At 41.1% G+C, this 16,040-nt stretch overlaps 1 protein-coding gene across 18 annotated transcripts in view; it reads right to left on the bottom strand.

Annotated features, from left to right (window-relative positions):
• The window catches only part of Clip1 (CAP-Gly domain containing linker protein 1), a 128,389-nt gene that overhangs the window by 43,539 nt on the left and 68,810 nt on the right, over positions 1-16,040 (bottom strand). For 14 of the 18 annotated variants that reach the window (XM_058579829.1, XM_058579828.1, XM_058579824.1 and 11 more), the window contains 7 exons: positions 15,842-15,925; positions 14,848-15,004; positions 12,867-13,032; positions 12,555-12,770; positions 6,563-6,679; positions 4,153-4,259; positions 2,769-2,861 (listed from right to left, as the gene is read on the bottom strand). In XM_058579829.1, the coding sequence (XP_058435812.1) occupies positions 2,769-2,861; positions 4,153-4,259; positions 6,563-6,679; positions 12,555-12,770; positions 12,867-13,032; positions 14,848-15,004; positions 15,842-15,925 (940 nt within the window). Of the gene's footprint in view, positions 1-2,768; positions 2,862-4,152; positions 4,260-6,562; positions 6,680-8,200; positions 10,469-12,554; positions 12,771-12,866; positions 13,033-14,847; positions 15,005-15,841; positions 15,926-16,040 lie in introns of all 18 variants that reach the window. The other 4 variants (XM_046446100.2, XM_046446097.2, XM_046446098.2 and 1 more) reach the window with 2 other exon arrangements.

Genomic DNA, 16,040 nt, shown 5'->3' with positions numbered 1-16,040 from the left:
AATTAGACCTATAGAGATATTTAGAAAATGAGGAAAAAGTGAGAAGGAATTTTAGTTTCAGGTAATTAGTGACTCAAAAGCTAGAAGGCATGATTTTAATTATGGATCTATCTATTGCTGTATCATTCACTCACACACACATATATAAATATGCCCACACCACACACTGAAGTTCATCTGGCCAAAGTCCAAAAATCCTTGATAAATCGGAAGATTTTACTTCTGATTAAATCATAAGCCAAACATTGCATTTCTCAGGTGGTCACTACCTTCAAGAGGCCATCTGGTCTCAGCATTTGTGTGCCTGTCACATCACAGTAATATCTGTGCTGCTCCTCTCTTTCTTCCCTCTTAAAAATCCCCCCCCCACTTTTTTTTTTTTTTTGGTACTGGAAATTGAACCCAAGGCCTTGCACATGTTAGATAAGTGCTCTACCACTGAGCCACAGCTCCAGCTTTTTTCATTTTATTTTGAGACAGAATCTCAGTAAGTTGCCCAGGTGGGCCTCTAACTTGTGATCCCCCTGCCCCAGTCTCCTGAGTAGCTGGGATTACAGGCATGCACCACTGTGCCTAGTGATTTTGTCTTTAAAAATATTAATATTAGGGCTGGGGATGTGGCTCAAGCGGTAGCGCGCTCGCCTGGCTTGCGTGCGGCCCGGGTTCGATCCTCAGCACCACATACAAAACGAAGATGTTGTATCCGCCGATAACTAAAAAATAAATATTAAAAAAATTTTAAAAAAAAAATTTAAAAAAAAAATATTAATATTAATATTAAGAGGCTGCAGTAAGGAAAATTAAAACAAGGAGTCAAAGAAGTAATCTAAAATACTTGAAGTCAAAATATCCTCAAGTACTGATCTATGAAAATGGAACTTACAGTTTTATAATTTAAAAAATGCTTTCATGTACATTTTCTCATTTAACCCTCAAAGCACAGGAAGGATAATATATATTTATATTTTAAGATTATAAAACTGAAACTGAGAGAAGATTTGATCTAAATAATGTCATTAAGTCATAGAACCAAAAGAATTGGAAGCGATTCAAATAAAAGGACACCATTTAGTTCGTCTCTAGTAAAGACATAAATTTCATAGAAGGTACTCCCACATCCCTAACTGTGGAGATACTCAGGCATGATTCTGAAAACACCCATGAAAACATTTCTAACAATTTTTAAAGAAGCTACTTTTCTGCGGGACAAGATGTCTTGAAACAGAAAGGATTCTACATCTTTACAACAGAGAGGCAGGCATCCAGGGGAGGTGGCGCTCGCCTGTAATCCCAGCAGGCTGAGGCAGGAGGATCTCAATTTCAAAGCCAGTTTCAGCAACTTAGTGAGATCCTGTCTCAAAATAAAAAGGTTGGGGATATGGCTCAGTGGTTAAGCGCCCCTGTGTTCAGTCCCCAGTAACACCAAAAAAACAAAAACACCCGAGAAACAAAATAAACATTGTTAATATTGACTTGTAAACTTTTTTCTCATGAATCCATCATAAATCTATTCATGCTAAATATATCCTAATTTATTACTAAATAAAAATTATATTGCTTATAGCATTTTTTCTAAGATACAAAGCTACATATCAGTGAGAGACCATTTTATTAACACGTTCCCTAGCTAAAATTAAGGGTTTTCCTAAAATCAGTCTAGTAAATAGCACAGAGGAGAAAAACATTCAATTACCAGTGCTGGTTTCCCATAGGCCAATGTCCCATAGGAGAGTGTCCTGGGAGAACTCCCATCTACACTGGAATCCCCACCTTTTTTCCTTTTGAGACAGGGTCTGGCTGGGGGCCCAGGCTGGTCTCAAAGTTCCTATCCTTCTGCCTCAGTCTCTGAGTCACTGGGATTACAGGTGCACACCCCACAACCAGATGGCAACCCTTTTTCTCTAGGGAGCTCAGTCCTATCGGGTGAAGAGAGATGTCAGGACAGCTTTGGAAGACATGTCCAACCTCAGGGAAACGGGCAGCTGCTCATTCTCCAGCTTTGAGCACCGAGGAATGCACCTAAGGGGCACAAAACCACCACGCTGCTTTGAGAAGTGCTGCTCCCATTACATGGTCTTTTGATAGCAGACGGTCTTGAAGTGTGGCCAAGTCTAGGGCAGGGAACAATGAGTATTGGGACAGGGTTTGAGCCGACTCCCTGGGCCTCCCTCCTGCAGCATCTATGGAAAATTGCAATCTGGCCCCAGAAGCACAATCAGATTGGGGTTCACAGGGTGCACAAAAGATGGAGTCTCCTCAAGCCTGGTGGGACAGCCTGGGCTCAGTCTGCACTGGAACCTTCTTCTTCCTCAGGGAGCAGCAATAGGGAGGACAGGCTCCGGTTACTGTGATAACAGCTGGAGCCAAAGTCTTTTACCCCCAATCCTTTGCTTCCACAGGCATGAAGCAAGATTGTCATTAGTAGAACAATACAAAAGGGGCAAAAAGACAAACACAATTTTGCTTTCTTCCTTTTTGAATATAGGGAGGGAACTCAGGGCCTCTTGCATGCTAGGGAAGTGCTCTACCACTGAGCCATACCCAGCCCCAAAATTTATATCTTAATGGGAGAAACCAACCCCACACTGATTGGGGTAGGTAGGTGATATGACAGGGCTTAGGACTCTGACCATTGAAGAGTAATCTCACTGAAAAACTAGACCAACGTAATAACCACTACAATATTTCTAAATACTATTGCAGGAATGTTATCTAAATTCCAAGAGCTCTCTTGGGTAGATCCACTCTGGCCCTGCCCCCTCCATTACCTAGTGTGGCCCAGAGAGCTCAGGAGTGGGACTATGGCAGTGGGAGGTTGGTGAGGGAATCTTCTGCAGCTCACATCCTCCCTCACTAGCTGCCTGTGTGACACAAATGAACTAAAGTCAACTCAGTGTTCCAAAACGCTCAAGGTTAACATAACTACTTGTGTCACAAGGGAAAATCCTAGACTAAATAATCCCACCTTCTTTGAATCCAATTAAATTGCCATACTGTAACGAGGGCTTTTTTCCTGTCACAGTGTCCAATAGTCTATTTGTGTTACTTGGCTTTGGCAATTTAAGACTCCCCCAATGGCCATAATCACAATTATAAACATGTAATAAACTGTGTGGATGGAATTGGTGGGAACTGCTGAAACACAAGCTAGAGGAACACTGTCGACCCTGAGGCTGAAGAGGGGAATCAGCCACCAACAGCTTGAGGTGCATGATCCTGAGGTGAGGAGAGTAGATCAAACTATTCCTTGGAGAATCTGAAGAATTCCTAGAAGAACTAGACATGTACTAGTTTAATCCAAGCCTCATGAACAAAGAGTATTGAGGAATGGATCTGTTTGTTTTATTAGAACTGGAAATAAGTGATATAAACCTTTAAAGGGCAGGACTCACATCTAATTTATCTGTGTGTCCTTCCTAGCTTTTTGTACCTAGCATGAAGGACACACACACTCACATATTCACCAGATTAACTTTTAGATTTTTAGGTTCACACAGTTGATACAGTATAGTCATCAAATAGAAGACTAAATGAGATCTACACTGTAACCATCACTTAAAATGCCAGGTAAACACCAATCTCTGATAATTACAATAAATCAAACATGAAAAACCAGGACTAGGCTGGTGTCAAAGGAAACATGAATGGTCTGGCAGCCTAAGCCAAGGGGCAGGCTGAGGACACATCCTAATTTGAAGTCCTCCAAAATGCTGGCCATTTAGTGTCCATGCCAAATTTGATACTGAAAGTCTTGCAAGTGACGTGCTGCTGCTTATTTTCTATAGAAAAATCTTGCGGGATTTCTAAATAAAGGATCTGATGCTTCAAAACTTTAAGACTGGCTGTCACGTAAGCAGACTACTCTAAATGTCTGATTCTACTTGGGTTTTTTTGGCTTTACAAAGTCACATTTGAATCTAAAACATCTTAACTCATCAGGCAGCACATGGTCCCCTGTGATCCTTTAATGTAACTGTCGTTCTGACTTACCCCTGGTTACTGAGGTGGCTTCTGGGGGTGAAATAGTATTTGGGATACAGAAGGGCGTATCTATCTTTGCTTTATGTGCTTTTCAAATATTTTCTAAATAACTGTTTTCACTTTTGCAATTTAAAATAAGTTATGTGATTTCTCTCAAGGAGATTAACTTACATTTCTTTCCTGAATTCTTCCATTTTTTGATTCTCTACAGTCAGAAGTTCTTTTGATTTGTTCAGCTCTTCCACATTTTTCAAGTTGTTTTCTTTAAGCGTGTCCAACTTAAAGACCAAAAGAAAAAGTCTTGTGAAATATTTTCATTTTCCAATGGTATGGTTGGATAGACAAATTATTCATGAAAATGCACATTTTTAAAAATGGATGAAAATAGTCACTTGCAAAAAAAAAAAAAAGTGTCACGGGGTAAAGAAATCACAAATGGGACTGGGGTTGTAGCTCAGTGGTTGAGCACTTGCCTCGCACGTGTGAGGCACTGGATTCGATCCTCAGCACCACATTAAAATAAATAAATAAAACAAAGATATTGTGTCCATCTACAATTAAAAAAAAAAAATCACAAATGATGAGTCTATTATAAACTGCAATCCTCCTTACATTAAGTCCGACCATTTTGTGTACACCTGGCCAAAATGTCAAACTGATTTGCCACATAAATTAAAACAAAAGTTTTCCTTCATCTTGTGCACAATTCTCAGTAATTATTACTGAGCATACTATTCAAGTATGATTCATTTTTAAAAAACAAGAAAGAAATTGTAAAGCACATCAACATCAGCAAGGGTTATTCCTTGTACTGAAATGAAATCCCTTTTCTTCCCCCACAGAATAGTAACATATGATATGACATAGTCTAATTTCAGTACCAAATTTACACAGTCCTTGTTACAAAAGCATTTATTTGAACAAAATATATATAGATTGGAAAAAAATTAGTCATCAATCTGAACCTCAACCTGAAAGGGGACTAGGCATACAGGAAGACTGCGGGCACTCTCATCCCTCAGCCCCACCACTGCCCACAGCACTCACAGCCAGCTTAGAGCCTGAGCCCTGGTGGAGAGCCAGGTATGTCAGGGAACAGAGGGGATGTGACTGGTCCTGGATCTGGACCCCTGGTGGGAGAACCAGCAAGGATGGGCCACACTGGCTCTCTCCTTGTGTTCTTGTTTCCCATAGTCAGGGAGAAATGTCAGACTCCTTTTGCCATGTCACCTGCCAAAAATCCCGGAAAGTGTCTTGCTAGCTTTTGTTTTTGCAATGCTGGGGATCAAATCCAGGGCCTTGTGCTGCCAGCCAAGTGCTCTACCGCTGGGTAACACTCCCGGCCCTATGTCTTGCCAGTTTCAAAAACCGTACCTTCCTTTAAATACCTTCTAACATTCTAGATTTCCAGAACAAGGAAAAAAGTCACAAGAAATGGTTCATCCAGTCTTGTAATCTGGCTACCACAGGTATATCCAGGGAGGAGAATCCATGGGAGGACACAATTTTCCCTGAGTCCATCTTCAATGACTAGAAACATTCCCCCAAATTTTCTCAAATACTCTAGCTTCTAATTCAGATTATCATCTGTGATTTATTTTATTTTGAGGTGCTGGGGATAGAACCCAGGGCCTGACACATGCTAGGCAAGTGCTATACCACTAAGCAACCGGGTCTAATTGCCAGGCTGACACAGACTTGTGATCCTCCTGCCTCAGTCTCCCAAGTAGCTTGGATTATATTCATATACCACAACACCTGGCTCATTCCCTTCTCTTGCTTTTTTGGTTTAGTATCTTACCTGCCTGTAACTTTAAGAAGCATCTGGAGTTGTACAGACTTTCACACACTCATTTTAGTGAATCAGTCCTCTAGATATTTAGACAACAGCTTTCCAAGGAAAGAATGGGTTGGTATAAGATAGAAGAGTGGGAATAGGGGAATCAAAGAAGGGCCAAGGAGAAATGCTACTTGTGGATAAAAATCAAAATATCTTGACACCACAAATTTGTCTCAGCTTCAGAAATGACTAATTCAAGTTGACACAAAAGCAAATCAGCACTAAACTTGGCCAACAAAAGGCCTACATTAAATTTGGGGCTGCAAAATGGAATTTAGTGGCTCCAGGTTGGGAGAGAATTGAGGAGAAAAAATGCATATGACATAATATAAAGAATCTAGTGGCTGGGGGTATAGCTCAGTTGGTAGAGGGCTTGCCTCACATGCACAAGGCCCTGGGTTCAATCCCCAGCACCACTAAAAAAAAAAAAAAAAAAAAAAAAGAATCTGAAAGTAGGGAATGTCATCAGCCTTCTCTCTCTCCAGTGCTATCCCTAAGTAATTAACCAAAAACCACACTCTCAAGGTTTTCCCCTCAATTTTCAAAGGTTCATCCTACTAAATAAGTAATAAAGTGATACACTTTATCAAACATCCTCATGGCCCTGGTGTACACTCCATCAAACCTCGAGTGTACCTTCCAGGGATCAAACCTCTGGAAGGCCATGCTTTCAAAAAACACCCAATCCTGAGTTAGGATCCGGCGTCCCGTGAGGTCAGTAAGCCATTTAAGTCTGATTACTTCGCTTTGCAGTTTTGCGTTTGTTTGCCTGGTGTCCTCCAGGGAGGCCAAAGTCTCGGACTTCTCCTTGGTCATCTGCTCCATTATCTGCATGGCATCTTCCGCAGTCCAAGCAGCCTGAACACAAGAAGATAACGTGAGGAACGCTGCACTGGCAGCTGAGTGTTATGTGGCTGAGACACACCGCCTAGAGACAGCCCCCACCCAGCATGAAAGCAGAGGGCCTTCACTCCGAAGCAAAGTCAGACCCTTCCCTGCCACTCCTCAGTAAGTTGACATTCACACCATTTCCATGTTTCTGGACTCCTCTCAATCTCCACGTTCCAGGGACAGTTCCTAGTTACACTATCACGCCTTCGTCATTCTGACCTACATTTGAGAGGCTATTTAGTGACTGTAAAGAATGACAACCCTAGAAAACTGAATTTTTCCTAATTACATTTACTGTTCTAAGTTAAAAACTTTTTTTTTTTTGTTACTGAGGATTGACCCAGGAGCACTTTACCAGAGAGTCACATTCCCAGTCCATTTCATTTTGAGACAGTCTCGCTGAGTTGCTTAGGGTCTTGTTAAATTGCTGAGGCTGAACTTGTCATCTTCCTGCCTTAGCCTCCCAAGTCACTGGGATTACAGATGTGTGTGCCATCAAACCCAGCAACCACAACAATAACAAAAAACAAAATCCAAAAAAACAGAAAACACTATTCTTGCTATTTCAAATTTGGAGCTTTTGAAATCACTCAATTTAGGCTGGAAAGCTTCCATGCAAGATAAAAATTATTTGGGCATTTATAACATAAAACTGAAGTGTTTCATGAGAAGCATTTAATGGAAAAGTCTATGAGAGAAACTATGGATAATGAATTTATATTATGACTGTGAATAAAAAAAGATGTATGCAAATGGAGGTAAATTCTTAGCTGCCTAATATAAAAATAATCATAAAAATAAATTAAAAGCTTTCTAGGCACTTACTTACATTCTCATTTAGTCTAATGAATTTCATGGGCATTCCACGTTATACCTGCCCCATCCTTGGTCATGGAGATTTCAGTGAAATCATTCAACTCCAATGGACAGACCCAATGAAACAGTTAAGAGCCAAACAGCAGATACTATAGTTTAATATATGCCCATTCTATCATTGCCTATTTTTTCTCCCCTGGTACTGGGGACTGAATCCACTGAGCTACATCCCTAGCCTTTTTAAATTTTTTGATTTGAAATAGAGCCTTGCTAAGTCGCTGAGGCTGGTCTCAAGCTTATGATCCTCCTGCCTCAGGCTCTGGAGTTGATAGGATTACATGTGTGTGCCACTGTGCCCAGTCTATTATTGTTCTTAAGACTCTAAAAACCACAGTTAGTTTTTTCACAAAGTTTATCCTTAAGTTAAAAAATAAATCCTTTTTATTCACAGTTTGCAACTTCTTCCCAAATGGGGTAAGACGTCTGCACTCAGGCATTTAATAAATAAATGCCCTTGCAGACCCTAACGAACAACTGAAAACATAAAAGCAACCCATTTAATGAGGTGGATTTGCCTAAATAACAATAAGGAAAAATCAACTAAGCCACTAATGTTAATGCACAGGGTTAGTAAGGAGTCTGAGATCTTGATACTTGAACCTCTCACTTTACCGTAAATGAATGAAGAGTCTCAAGCTCTCTAATTTTAAGGGTAAGCTTGCTCCTGTCTTTCCTCAAAGTACGGTTTTCACTCTGAGATTCTAGGAGGTTGGCTGAAATGTGGCTATTGGTTTGGGCCAGCTGGCTAATCTCCTTCTGGAGAATGAAGTAGCTTTCTCCCAGCTTTTCCTTCTCCTTCAGGATCTCATCCTTTCTAAGCATCAGCTCTCTTTTCTCAGCCAGAAGGTTCTTGTTGTCTTGTATCACTTGGGCTCTCTCAGCCACAGTCACTTCATGGTTCAGCTGGAGGTCACCCAGGATCTTGGAGAGGCAGCTGTGCAGCTCCTGCAGTTCTAACTTGGACTTGGACAAGGTAGCAAAATCGCTTTTCAGGGTCTCTATGTTGGCAGCGAGCTGAGCTGTTTCCACACTCAAGAGTTCCTTTTCTTTAATGATCTCTACCACCTTTTGCTCCGATTTAGTCTTTTCTTGGATTAGTGTGAATTTCTCAGACTGGAGCTGTTCAGTACACACTCTTAACTCCTCCACCTCCTGCTGCAGGAGCACCATTCTCCCGTGGAGTTGATTGTTTTCATACAAGGATGACTCGTTTTCCTTCACTCTGGCCTCTTTTTCCAGCATTAAGGACTGCTGCATTTCATGGATCGTCTTGTTTAACTTCTGACATTCTTCTTGCAGGTTCAAGCCATCCCTCAGCAAAATGTTCTTTTCACAGCAACAAGTCTTAAGCTCAGCGTTCAGATTCTCCTTTGCTTGCATCATACTGGTGTGTTCTTTTTCAAGATTCTCTTTGGCATTTTGAGCCTCTTCCAGCATCAAAGAAAGGTCACACTTACTGGTCACCAGTTCCTGGTTTTCCCTTTTTCTCTCCAGAAGTTCTTTTTTCAGAGCATCAACACTGCTGAGTAGTTTCATCTTCTCATGCACAATTATCCTTTTGTTTGCAGCCTCTTGATCATACTTCCTTTTAAGGTCTCCTATGGCTTTGATGGAACTTTCTCTCTCTGCAAGTAAATCTCCATTTCGCATTTCCAGGGCTGATTTTTCTTGCAAGAGACTCTCCTGTTGCTTTTTAAGCTTAGTTATTTTCTGACAAGCCATCTCTTTCTCAGAAGTTAGGTATGTGATCTTCTCATTCAGGCTCTTCTCAACATGGGTGGCTTCTTCCGAGCGCTTGCTGAATTTTTCAGCGATATTCCTATTTTCACTTAGAAGTTCCTCCTTCTCGGCCAGGAGTTTCCTTTCAGAGGCTGCCAAAGTCTCTTTCTCATGGAGAAGCTGGATGCACTCAGAGTCTGTGATCGCTCGACTGGTCTTAATCTCCTCCAGGAGCTTTGTGAGGCTTGTGTTGGTGGCCTGAAGTTGCCTTGTCTCCAGCTCAGCCTTTCTCAGTGCTTTGCTGGCACAGTCCAGCTGCGTGTGCAGCGTCTCAGCCTCTGTGCTGAGCAGCTGCTTGACCTGGAGGGCAGCCTCCAAGTTGGCATTCAGCTTTTCCTGACCCTGACGCAGCACGTCCTTCTCAAATTGTAGGTCTCTGTTTCTCTGGAGGAGGTCATCTCGTTCTGTTTTCAGGACCAGGCATGCATTATCAAGGCTTGACTTCTTCTCTACCACTGACTTCTTCTCTGACGTGAGCTCTTCAATCTCCTGGACCAAAGCTTTCTGATCCTTGACTAGCTCCTCATAAGCGCTCTGAAGCTTCTGAATCATGTCATCCTTATCTTTTACTAAGAGGAGATTTTCTGCAGTAAGCTTCTTGATCTGATCCTCCAGGTGGTTTTTTTCTGCCCTCGCCTTCTCCGACTCAGCTGTCATGGTATCTTTGAGGAACCGGAGCTCATCAATGAGCACCTGCACACCTGCCTTGGAAGCTTGCAAAGAGTCATTCTCCCTATGTATCTTTAAGAGTTCTTCCTGTGCAACATTGATTTCTTTAAGCAATTTCTCTCTCTCGACAGCCAAAGATTCTTTATGGAGATGTTCCTGCTGGTAAAGCTTTTCAACATCTTGTTTTTCTTCTAAGACTTTCTCCTTCTCTAAATTAAGAGTTTCATTTACTGACCACAGTTTCTGCTGGTCTTCCTGAAGCAAAGTCATTTTGGCCTCCACTTCTACAAGCTTTGATAAAAGCGAACCTTTTTCTAACTTTAAAGCATTCCCCTCCTGAGCAAGAAGCTGCTTCTCTGATTTCAGACCCCTCAGCTCTTCTGATATTAGTTCAATTTCTTTTTTGGCTGATGTTAACAAATAAGTTAGCGACTACAGAAACAGAAGATGGAAAGAATGGAAACAAAAATGAAATCAAGCAGACAAATGCAAGCCCAAATAACTTAATGTAGCCTACATGGTAAAAGTCTAAAATTTTCTACCATAAACTTAATAGAAACTATGTGAATAAGGGGAAGAAACCAGAGAAACAGCCCATAAAGGGATGATACAAAGCAAAGTTAGCTTTGCAACATGCTTATAAATCTACTCGCTGATTTTCTTTGAAACAACCTGATAACTCCCTAGAAAATAAAAGGGTAGCTTGATTTTGGCATCAGGGCATAAGATTCTCTCTTACCATTCCAATTATCTAATTATTGCTATTATAGAAAGGATTTGTAGAAAAAATTTAAATATACAAAAAACTACAAAAAATGAGTATATATTAACCAAATACAAGGGAGAGGACGACAGCAAGGGAAAATAAACTGCTGCTTTTCAACCTAACTGCATGACTTTGCCAAAATGACAGTCACTTGGCTGAGTGTAGCTTAGCCCCAGTAATTTATTAAATACAGAACAACTTCTAGGCTACGGTGATTGAGTAGATTTTTAAAAATATATTGATTTATAAGATAATTTGACCACAATGAATACAACAAAAATTTAAAAAAATATTAAGACAAAAAAAAAAAGCTGTGGTTTGGTCAGACTACCACATGTTAAAGGAAACACTAAAAAACTCGAAGTCGAGTCCAGATCAAGGGAACTGCACAGGGCTGGGGCTATGGCTCAGTGGCAGAGCACTTGCCTAACATATGTGAGGCCTGGGATCGATCCTCAGCACCACATAAAAATAAATAAAATAAAGGCATTGTGTCCATCTACAACTAAAAAGATATTTTAAAAAATATTTAAAATAAAGGAACCTTACAAACAAAAGATGGGGAGCCATAACCAGTGCTAAATGGCTCATATAAAACTGGAGAGTTACGGAGAAGAGGGAGCCTTACCGCCAGCATAGGCAGAGGGAAGCTGCTGCCTCTTATGTTTGACACGCACTATGTCATACGACCTTAATCAGTAGGAAGTTTTCCATAGGATTTGTCTCAAGTTATTTTCTAATTTATTTCTACTAAACTCCTACATAAACATTTATCTAATACTTTAAAAACACACAAAGATAAGTATTTACTTTTCTTTGAGCAATAAAAAAGTTCAATTGTAGTAGGAAGTTAAGTTACCAGCGTCAAAGAAAATATTGGGGCAGAGAGGCAACCTGAACACCATAAACTGAAATTCAATGTATCAAGTTCTACTCTATTCACTAAGAGGATGTTTCCTCACTGCCCTTGAACCCAGCTTCCTTGTTGATAAGCCCTCTTGGAATTTGTCCTTTTTTGGTTTAAAAAAAAAAAAAATTTTGGTTAATTGAACCTGAATTGAACCCAGGTCTCACACATTAGGCAAGTGCTCTATTACTTAGCTATATCTCCAGTCCCTTTTTTAAATTTTTATTTTGAGACCAAATCTAAGTTGCTAAAGCTGGCTTTGAAATTTTGATCCTCCTGCCTCAGCCTCCCAAGTAGCTGGGATTAGAGGTGTGTGTGCCCCTGTGCCAGGCATCCAGAGTTCTAATTCTTCCTGCGAGAGCTCTGTTTGTCCAAGAAGGCTCTCTCCATTTCTAACTACTGGCTCGTGTGTGGCCTTGCTCTGCCTCCTGCTTTTCGGCAGCTTGCCTCTCCTAACCCCAGTGCAGGGTGGCAGCAGGCTCAGCCAAGAGGAGAGGAAGACACTTTTCCCACACCAGGGAAACTACTACAAGCAGGCAGACAGCTCCTGCAGCATAGGATGCTTTGTGCCAGCTAGGAACAAGCAGCAAAGGGGGTGGTGATGGCTACATAATACATCCAGGGGAAAGACCTGCAGCCATCTCCATCCTGAGAAGGAAGAGTACCTGGTTCCAAAAAGCTTGAAGTGACCTGAAATGCAATCCACCACCCTGCCGTCCAGAGAGGTTAACATTTGCGAAGTTCAGCTCAAGCTTCGCGTCTGCCACTGCTTTCAAAGCAACTGCAGCCTTGGTGCAGAACTCGAGCGAGCTGTAACACCACGACAGCACACCCCAAGGACCTACTTTGGCTTTGTCAGCCTGTACTTTCAGGTCCTCCATCTCCTGCATCAGGCCTCTGTTCTCCTCCTGGGCAGCCTTCAGCTTCTCCTCCGTGGCCAGCAGCACCTTCTGTAGGTTCTGCAGAATTTCTTCATGCTTTGTTTTCGTCTCAGAACTGGCCTTTTCATACCTGGATTTCAGATCCTGACACTGGTTGTGGCTCATTTCCACCTTCTTTTCCTGCAGAGACCCCAAGGGAAGGAATGAGTCATCTGGCCCAATCAGGATCACCCTGCCCTCCATGCCAGCCAACAGTCCCACTTGCTCTCTCCTTACCAGGTCTAACAATTTTTCCTCCAATTCTTTCCTTTCTTCCTTGTGCTTTCTGGCTGCTTCCTGCTGGCTCTGTTCAGCTTTAAGAGTTATTTCCCCAATACCTTTCTGAAGAAAACTCGCATTTTCATTGGCCTTTGAAAGTTTTAGCTGTAATTCTTCCACACATCTGGAAAAAAGTTTTAATACAAGGTGCCAGGTCATAAGAATGTTTTAAATTTAAGAATTACATTAGAAGTATACTATTAATAACAATTGTATAATGATTATAAAATTTATGAGTAATTAATACCTGAACTAGGCAAATTAAAAAAAAAAATCACCTGCTTAAATAATTTTAGCAACTATGATAGTTCTAAATATTTTATTTAGAGTGACAACTAACACAATGTGAAGATTATTTTATGTTTAGATCATAGTGAAAAATAAACATGTTAAAGAAAATGAATTTTTTCAGCAGACTAGATTACTAAAAACTCATTAAAATACCTCTTGGGAAGAATGCAAAAACGGCAATAAAAAGCTTAGAATTTCTTGCTTAAAGAGAACTGTGTGGCTGGAAAAGGATGTATGGAAAGCATGAACACTTCCAGGAAGATGGGCTACTGAATGAATCATAGAACACAGGAAGCAACATGTAGGCACCTCTCGATTCTACCTGTATAACACCTGTGCAGCATACCTCCCTCACAGCAGGCCTGGTCACCAACCACCACTACCTCTGAAGTGTGTGGGGGTGAATGGATAGTGTACCTGTCATTTTCCAAGTCTTAACACTTTGAGAAGTAGAATTCTAATGGTTCTAAAATACTGTCGAGAAGTTTCTGCTGTATAAAAAACATTTTGAGAGCTGGGGATGTGGCTAAGCGTTGGCGCGCTCGCCTGGCATGCGTGCGGCCCGGGTTCGATCCTCAGCACCACATACAAACAAAGATGTTGTGTCAGTCGAAAAACTAAAACATAAATATTAAAATATTCTCTCTAAAAAAAAAAAAAAAAAAATTTTTTTGAGAGCCTATGTAGGGGAAAAAAAAAAAACCCAAAGCAATAAGAACCTCATAACAAAGACAAGAACAGACATTAAGCCTCAAGACTGAGAAAGTACCATATAGCAAGAGCAACAGGGGTCCAGGTAGCCAAATCTGAAACCACAGGCAAGTTACTCATCCCCAGGAAGTCTGGGTTTCTCAGTTTCTCTTTCTTTAAAATAGGAATAATAAGATAATTAATAACAAGTAGTGTAGGCCTGTATTTCCAGCTACTCGGGAGGCTGAAGCAGGAGGATCACAAGTTCAAGGCCAGTCTGGGCAACCTAGTGAGACCCTGTCTTAAAAAATAAAAAGGGAGATAGCTCAACTCAGAGGTAGATTTCTTATTAAGCAAGTGTGAGGCCCTGGGTTTCATCCTTAGCATTGAAAGGAAAAAAAAAAATACTATACCCACCTCATCAGGTTACTATGAGAATTAGAAAATGCACTCCATATGAGCTATCAATATAGTGCATGGCACAAAGTAAACTCTTCACTGAGTGTTACCTATCATTACGTTGAAGTTAAAACTACCTTTAACTGCCTGTAAAAAATGTTATTGCCATTTCTTTGCAAATCACCAAAAAGTCTATAAATAATATTGTATTCATTAACTCCATCCTCTCTCGACAAGTGATATAGGTAAAACCCATAGTAAAAAATTAAAAAAAAACAAAAAAAACAGTTGATTCAGGACAAACTGAGGTTGTAACAGAAAGGAACAAAGGTCTATGGGTGTAGCTCAGTGGGAGAGCACTCACCTAGCATGCGCAAGGCTCTGGGTTCAACCCCCCACACCACACCCCCCACACACACACACACAGGGAAGGAAAAAAAGAAAAGGACACACAAATCTTAAAACACAGCAATTCTAACCCTGTGGTCCCTCCATGTATAGACCCTACTGCAAAGTGTAACCTAAAGCGGGCACTCATTCTCTTCATGTTCATACAGACCTTTCTTTCAGACGTAATTCATCATTCATTTTCGTCAGCTGAGAAGAATTATCTCCTGACATCTTCATTATTTCGGCAATGTCATTTTCCAATTTTTCCTTTGCCTTTATCAACTGCTCTTCTTTTTCATCTCGTTCTCTAAATTTCGCCTCCATATCTAAACATATATAGGAAAAAAAAAAAGCACTGCTTGTTAACAGCAAGAAAGATTTACTGAGTACATCCTTGTTCTGGGGGTGACTGTATACTGCAAGCCCCACCCTCAAGAAAGTCACATTCCAGCAAAGATGACAGTCATTAAACAAGATAAAGAAAATAATAATGTAATACAGATAAATGCTAAGGGGAAAACTAAAAGCAGAGAATGGAGCTGGGAAGATTAAAATTCTAGATGAAGCCTCTCTGAGATGGGAACATTTAAGTAAAGACCAAAATGAAGGAAGAAGGAAAGTCAAGTGCAAAAGACTCAGAGGCAGGAACATGTCTGCTGGGTCCAATATCAGCAAAGGCTCAGGTGGCCAGGGTGGAAAGAGCAAGGGGTAGAGGAGTCCAGGGCGAGACCGTGAGGAATGGGCCTGCCTGGGGTAAGGACCACAGCTCTTAGTGAGTGAGATGGGAGCTGCCTGAAGGTCTCGAAGACAGAGGTGATAGGACCTGACTTCGCACTCAAAGGCTCACTCTCTGGCTGCTGCAGTGGGAACCACAAGTTGAGGCAAGGGCAGTAACAAGGAGCAAGTGGTCAGCAGTTAAAGATGGTTTGGGCTGGGGTCAAGGCTGGCCACAGAAGTGATGGGAGTGGTGGATCTGGGCTCTTTTGAGAACACAGTAGAGGACTTGTTGGGGTCACAGATGGCAAACAAGTATCCACCCATTATATCACCATGCGGGAAGAGGTCATGCCTCAACAGCAGATATGTCACTGAGGCACACGACAGCCATCTTGAATCCTTGGAAACCTACTGTATTTACTGCTTAGTAACCAGAGGTTTCTTACCTGATAAATTTTCTCTTAACTTCTCCAATTCAGAAGACAGCATGTTAAACTCTTCTTCCTTTTGGTGCAATTTATTTACAGTTTCTATTTAGAATAAAGTTAAAAGTTTACTATATTTCATATTTAATAGGCTATCTAGAGCTTGGCTATCTTACAAGCCAATCAAATCATATGCCTGTGAGATCTGACAGCCCAGGAA

The sequence above is a fragment of the Marmota monax genome, unplaced genomic scaffold (assembly GCF_021218885.2).
Source record: "Marmota monax isolate L192 unplaced genomic scaffold, Marmota_monax_Labrador192_F-V1.1 WCK01_AAM20220418_F8-fsc00092, whole genome shotgun sequence".
NCBI lineage: Eukaryota > Metazoa > Chordata > Mammalia > Rodentia > Sciuridae > Marmota > Marmota monax.
The sequence above is the reverse complement of the archived record's forward strand: the minus strand, read 5'-3'. Positions and strand labels throughout refer to the sequence as shown.